Consider the following 7,235-nt stretch of genomic DNA (forward strand, 5'->3'; position numbering starts at 1 on the left):
AGTTGATTATCTTTTTTTTATAATCTTCTTATTTGATAATTTGATTTTTATTCTTTTTTTTTTATTTCGGCTTTTCATTCTAATTTATTAGAGTAATTTAAGTGGTAAGATTTGATGCCTAAAATATAAAAAAATATTATTGTTTCGATTTTCTCTTAAAACGTCTTAAATGAACTTATTTTTAACTTATTGAAATTGTTTTAGAATCGTGTTCATCTCAAAAATTAAAAAAAAAATAAAAAAAATATTTAAATAAATAATTAAAGTAATCATAATTTTATGATAAAATTAAAACAATTATTTTGTTTGATGTATAAATAACTTTTTAACAATGATCTTTAACTTTTTTATTTAATATTTTTTAATAATCATTTTGATTATAATATTTAAAAATTTGTTAGTTAATCCTTTTATTTAAATATATTTTCTTTTAACTTGATAAAATGAAAAATATATATAACAAGTTGTTTTATCTTAATATATATATTTGAATTTAGGAAAATCTTACAATCTCTGTAAGGGTGTAAGTAAATTGAACTGAAACCGCTAAAACTAAATCGATGATCAAATCGAATACATTAAGTATTCATTTTTACCCAATCATACAAACGTTCAAACTGATCAAATATTTAAATAAGACGAAAAAAAATTAAATTTTAATCCCATAATAATAATAAATAATATATTATAACTATTAGAAGTTTAGAACATAACATTTTTTTTTAAATAATAACAATGAGAGAATATAATGAATGTAAAAATTTATTAATACACTATTAAATATATTAACTATTATTAAAATAAATAAAATACGAAGTTGTCTAATTTAATTTCAAAATTTTTGATTCATTTTTAATGTGATGTTTTGTAAATATATTTTTATTAAATGTATTTGTGTTTTAAAAATTATGCTAATGATTAATGAATTATATTATCAAATTTTATTTATATTTGTTTATATACATTGGAAACATATATTTGTTGCTATTGATATATATTTAATTTATTTTAATAAATTATTTCAATTCATCCAACTGATTAAATCGATAAAACCGATTTTCTAACCCATCAAATCGAACTAATGAAAACGACAAATTGACGATTTAAAATTTAGTAACGACAAGAGTTTACCTTGCATAAATAAATCGATCAAACCGATGGATATATATAATAAATAAATAAATAAAAAGTCAATCCGGTCAATTATAGGAGTTCTATTCTATCCATTGAAAAGTAATATTTTATTTGACAAAATAAATAAAATATAAGATATAAAAGGAAAATCTTTATAAATAAATTAAAAATGGAAATAGTATAAATATCAAAAAGTCAGTATCTCTTCTTCTTCGTTCTTATCCTCTTGTCATCAACGCCACCTTCTCTTCTGAAGAGAGTTTCCATGTCAAATTTCTTCACATTCAAAACGTCTCTTCTGTAATCAATCCTACCATAACATCATCTTCATCTTCATTCAAATAATAATAATAATAAATATGCTTTCTAGATCCTGCTTTAATCTACTCAACCTCGACGACGACGACGATTACTCCACACTCCTCCATCGGACACGGATCCCCAAGCTAATGACCCTTCCCGGCGTCATTTCCGATTCCGACGCCGTACCCTCCTCGTCGATTCCTCGGGAGAGACGGATTGTCGTCGCTAATCAGCTACCCATCAAGGCCAACCGCGAAGATGAAACTAGAAAATGGTGTTTCGAATGGGATAAAGACGCCCTTGTTCTGCAGCTTAAAGATGGATTCTTGCCAGACGTTGAAATCGTCTATATAGGTTCTCTCCGGACGGAAATCGATTCTTCGGAAGAACAGATCGAGATTTCCCAATTTCTCTACGAAAAGTTCCGTTGCGTACCGACGTTTCTTCCACCCGATTTACAGAATAAATTCTACCATGGTTTCTGTAAGCATTATCTCTGGCCTCTTTTCCATTACATGTTACCTTTAAACCCTAGCCATGGCGTCCGGTTCGATCGGTGTCTATGGCAAGCTTATTTATCAGTTAACAGAATCTTCGCTGATAAAATCATGGAAGTGATTAACCCAGATGAAGATTTCATTTGGGTTCATGATTATCACCTCATGGCATTACCCACTTTCTTAAGAAAGAGATTTCACAGAGTTAAACTTGGATTCTTCCTTCATGTCCCTTTTCCCTCTTCTGAAATTTATAGAACATTGCCTGTTAGGGATGAAATTCTTAAAGCTTTCTTAAACTGCGATCTAATTGGCTTTCACACGTTCGATTACGCTAGACATTTCTTGTCATGTTGCAGTAGAATGTTGGGATTGGATTACCAATCTAAAAGGGGTTATATAGGTCTTGAGTATAATGGAAGAACAGTCACCATTAAGATTCTTCCTGTTGGGATTCATATGGGTCAATTGAAATCGGTTATGTCAATGCCTGAAACTTCTAACGAAGTTGAAACATTAAAGGAACGATTTGAAGGGAAGATTGTAATGTTGGGTGTTGATGATGTGGATATGTTTAAGGGTATTAGCTTGAAGATTCTAGCATTAGGTCAATTGTTAGAAGAACACTCTGAATTAAGAGGAAGGGTAGTTTTAGTTCAGATTTTGAACCCCCCTAGGAGCAGAGGAACTGACATACAAGAAGTTCAAAACGATATTAGTAATGTCGCGAGCGATCTTAACCTAAGATACGGGAAACCAGGTTACGAACCGGTCGTGATCGTAACCGGGCCCATTTCGACTCAATTGAAAGTCGCGTATTACGCTATTTCCGACTGTTGTGTAGTGAATGCGGTTAGAGATGGGATGAACTTGATGCCCTACACTTATACAGTTATTAGGAATGGCCTTGGTTCGGGCACCGGTACGAGGAGTAGTGTGATCATCTTGTCCGAGTTCATAGGTTGTTCTCTTTCTCTGAGTGGAGCCATTAGAGTCAATCCTTGGAATATCGAGAGTGTAGCCGAGGGGATGAATTCGGCGATAACAATGTCGGAAGTGGAGAAACATATGAGGCACGAAAAACACTATAAGTATGTTAGTTCTCACGACGTGGCGTATTGGGCTAGGAGTTTCGATTTGGATCTCGCGAGGGCTTGCGGGGACCATTACGAGAAAAGGTGTTGGGGAATTGGTTTGGGATTAGGATTTAGAGTTGTTGCTTTGGGTCCAAATTTTCGAAAACTTTGTTTGGAACAAATTGTGTGTGGTTATGGGAAGACGAGTAATCGTTTGATCCTGTTGGATTACGATGGAACCATGATGCCTATGGGTTTGGTTGATAAGGCTCCTAATGATGACGTGATTAGGATTTTGAATTGTTTGTCGTGTGATAATAAGAACGCGGTTTTTATCGTTAGTGGTCGAGGAAGAGATTCGTTGAGCCAATGGTTCTCGCCGTGTGAGAAACTTGGCATCTCGGCTGAACATGGCTACTTCACAAGGTATATGATTATGGTTGTTATTTTTTTTCATGTGAAAATGATTTAAAAATTTATATAAAGAAAACTCCATACCATAAAAAATAACTACAATTTAGATAATGATACAAAAGAATAGTTTTGGATACCAAATATTAGATTCCAAATAGATGTTACCAATTATTTTTCAAGTTGATTATTATTTGAAAATTTTACATTGTTATGTTTGTTAACTCAAATGATCTAGATAATGAAAAAAAATAATAATATCAATTTAAGTAAATGAAAAAACTAAAAATTACTCAATAGTCTAGACATTAGCTATCAAGTTTAGAATATCCTAAGTGATAATTCTAAATATATTTGGTGTATTTTAAGAAAAAAAATTGAGATATATAAAGTTATAACAATTATCTACAAAATAGTCTAATCACAATTGAAAAAATTAATAATAATGAAATTGGTATACTAAATGAAACAACTGATCCTTCTTTAAAGAAAAATGAGAATCATTCCAAATATAATTTTATCATGATCCAAAAAACAATAAGACAAAAATATCTAAATCAATTTTAATTTCAAAATTTTCTAACAAGATTGTGATTGAAATAAATTTTACGGAAAAAATACAAATTTCCACATAAGATAGTCGATTTTTCTTTGGATCATATCTCGATATGTGACTAATTTGGATTGCAGGTGGACGGGGAATTCTCAATGGGAATCTTGTATGGTTTCAATGGACTTGAATTGGATGAAAATCGCACTTCCGGTTATGGAACACTACACAGAAGCAACTGATGGTTCGTCTATAGAGCAAAAGGAGAGTGCTCTCGTTTGGCACCATGGAGATTCCGACCCTGACTTCGGCTCGTGTCAGGCAAAGGAGCTACTAGACCACCTCGAGAGCGTTTTAGCGAATGAACCTGTCCTCGTTAAAAGAGGACAACATATTGTCGAAGTCAAGCCACAAGTATGTAAAAGTGTTTTTCGTCACAATCACATTTTAAAATTGTCAAATAAAAAGTGAAATTGTTAGTGGTTTAAAATTATTATTGAACTAGACAAAAAAAAAACTTTTTTTGGCAGGGTGTGAGCAAAGGAGTGGTGGTGGAGAATCTGATTGAAACAATGAAAACAAAAGGGAAGTCGCCGGATTTTGTGTTGTGTATAGGCGATGATCATTCGGACGAAGACATGTTCGAGACGATATCGAGATGTGTTGCCAATAAGAATTTGGCCGAAGGGGCAGAGGTTTTCGCTTGCACGGTTGGACAGAAACCGAGCATGGCAAAATACTATCTCGACGATACTTTTGATGTTATTAGAATGCTGCAAGGCCTTGCAGATGCTTGTGGGCAGCCATCTAAACCAACTCCTTTTCAGGTCTCATTTGAAGAGTCTATCTGAAATCAAATTTACTTTCACAATAACAGTAATTAGACAATAGTAAATAGTAAATAGTAGTAGTGGTAAATTTATTTAGTCACAGCCAGTGTAGATGGCAAAATCAAAGGGGTATTCAAATAATGGTGAAAATCAGTTTTGTACAAACCATTTTTTTTAATTTTTTTTTTTAGTCAATTCTTTTATGTTGTGTCGAACTTTGAAGCTTAAGATAAGACGTTTTAGGGTTTAAGATTTAAGGTTTAGAACCACTTAAACACAAACTTAGTACAATTTTTTTCTATTACAACAAAAGGTCTTAAAATTAGTTGCCAATTTTCCTAAGAGATAAATATTTTGCAAATAAATATTAGTGTAGAAAATGAAACTATAGGTTGCAAAAATATACATTACAAAATCAGTTGCAAAAGATTGTAAAACAACTATTTAAAGTGTAATTAGTTTTTGCAAAGACAGTGACAGAGAGTTTTATAATTTTTTATAATTCTCACAAATGAAATGAAAATATAAAATGACATAATAAATATGCTGGTCAAGCCAAACGAGGAAAGAAACTAACAAAAATGAAAAGGAGATAAATGATGATGTATAAAATCTCAAATAGTTTCAGAAAGGTTTCAACTTCAATTGATGGTGTAATGGATTTATATTTAGGAAATCGATGAAACAAAACTTTTGATATTTTGAGCATATAATATAATTCACATGTTAATTGTCGTTGTTGAAAGAATGTCATGCTTTTTGAATGATTTTTTCTGTATGAAAAATATTTCTAATGTGTTGCACACTACAATTGCAGCCGTTTCTAAAATTATTTGAAAAACCCTTATCCAAAAGGATTAGTAGTTGTAGTTCCTTAAGAATGTTAATATGTATTTTTGGTTAATTTAAGGTAGGGTTCACAATTTCTCACCTGACATGCGGTAAAAAAACGGAAAAAAAATAAATTTCGATCATTTATTTTTTAGGTTCGGGTCGAAAACAGATAAACTTGAAATAATTTAAAATAGACTCGTCAATCCATTTATAATTTTCTTTTATAGGTTTTGTGTGTCATTTTCTAACTCATTCTCTTGCTTCCATTCACAAATAGAAAGCATTCCTTATGTTTGAACTTGACTCTACATTTTTTTATTCCCTCCGAAGTCTTCCATCCCTTTTTAGAATTGGTTCGTCGTCCTTCAGTCGTCGGCTCATGCATAGCCATTGTAGTTGTTGGTGTCATTTGCAGAGTCACATTTATTTTTTCAGCTTAACTTGTAAGCCAATTTATTATTTATCTTATTATGATTTTATGTTAATATAATTTTAATATAAGATAAGAAATATGATATTAATTACATCGGATTAAATCGAGTTGGGTTTAAAATGAGTCAAGTTAATTGAGTCGGGTTCATTTACAAATAAACAGACATGTTCATGTTAGAGATTATCACACTTCGTCATAATATTATCGTTCAAATCGCAAACTCAAATTCGATATGAATTGTCACCCTACTTTAAAACATAACCTTGGGCATACCTTCTTTATAGTATATTTTAGTGAATTATTCTTGGATTAAATATCTTCCCAAATCCAATTACTTGAATTTTGTGGTTCTCTTATAATCATGAACTTTTATTTAAAAAAAACAAAATCTTTGTAATCTCATGATGCATGTACAGATTTGCAATTGATCTCACCACCGTCCTCCATCCCATGGTTAAGATCTCCATGCATTGACTTAACTATATATATTATCAGATATGAGAAAGAATCATAATCACACAAACTTATACAAATTAAGATCATGATTATAAAATAATTATCAACTAATTAACTAACACAAATCCATCTCTTGGCCCTCATATGCCCACATCCTTCATTTTTGATTCATTGGATTTAAATTGACTGATCCTGATGCTGATTCAATGGAATTAAATAATGTAACAGGTCAGCATTGTGCTCCAAAAAGCCTGCAAAAAGATATTACCAATTTGTTTGTCATCTACTTGTTTCAATCCCATTATATTATTATTTCTAGTGTACTTACATTCGATTTTTGACCTAGTTTAATATCTTCTATTGTTTATTTAATTAATGGTCCCCCCCCCCCCTCGGTCTAACTAATCTTCCATACAATATCACATGTTTTATTTTAAATTAAATAGTGACCAATAAACAACCACATATCCATTCTATTATAATAATGCATTTAGGGAGTAGAGACAACTATAACAATATGATATTGGTGACCATCATTTAGAAAATCACACTTCAAACAGATCTTCAATGAATATTTATTCAAATTTAACCTTAATGTCTTACCCTTATTATATAAAAAAAACATGGTCAATCTAAATAAACAAAAGTTTCAAGATTAAGACATACTATATCAAATTCTAAATTTAAATAAATAAAATAACTATAACATAA

At 30.9% G+C, this 7,235-nt stretch overlaps 1 protein-coding gene across 1 annotated transcript; it reads left to right on the top strand.

Moving 5' to 3' along the window:
* The first annotated feature begins 1,316 nt into the window (after positions 1–1,316).
* Positions 1,317–4,971, top strand: LOC124931513 (probable alpha,alpha-trehalose-phosphate synthase [UDP-forming] 11). Its single transcript, XM_047471995.1, has 3 exons — positions 1,317–3,436; positions 4,112–4,385; positions 4,502–4,971. The coding sequence occupies exons 1-3, from the start codon at positions 1,494–1,496 to the stop codon at positions 4,820–4,822; spliced, it is 2,538 nt and encodes an 845-aa protein (XP_047327951.1). The 5' UTR covers positions 1,317–1,493; the 3' UTR covers positions 4,823–4,971.
* The last annotated feature ends 2,264 nt before the right edge of the window (positions 4,972–7,235 follow it).

Source organism: Impatiens glandulifera, chromosome 3 (genome assembly GCF_907164915.1).
Source record: "Impatiens glandulifera chromosome 3, dImpGla2.1, whole genome shotgun sequence".
NCBI classification, from domain to species: Eukaryota; Viridiplantae; Streptophyta; class Magnoliopsida; order Ericales; family Balsaminaceae; genus Impatiens; species Impatiens glandulifera.

Bases quoted from the DNA above. Each gene is read 5' to 3' on its own strand.
- LOC124931513 (XM_047471995.1), top strand. From the start codon at position 1,494: ATGCTTTCTAGATCCTGCTTTAATCTACTCAACCTCGACGACGACGAC. The intron at 3,437-4,111 runs GTATATGATTAT...TTTGGATTGCAG, and splicing joins GAACATGGCTACTTCACAAG to GTGGACGGGGAATTCTCAAT. The intron at 4,386-4,501 runs GTATGTAAAAGT...TTTTTTTGGCAG, and splicing joins TTGTCGAAGTCAAGCCACAA to GGTGTGAGCAAAGGAGTGGT.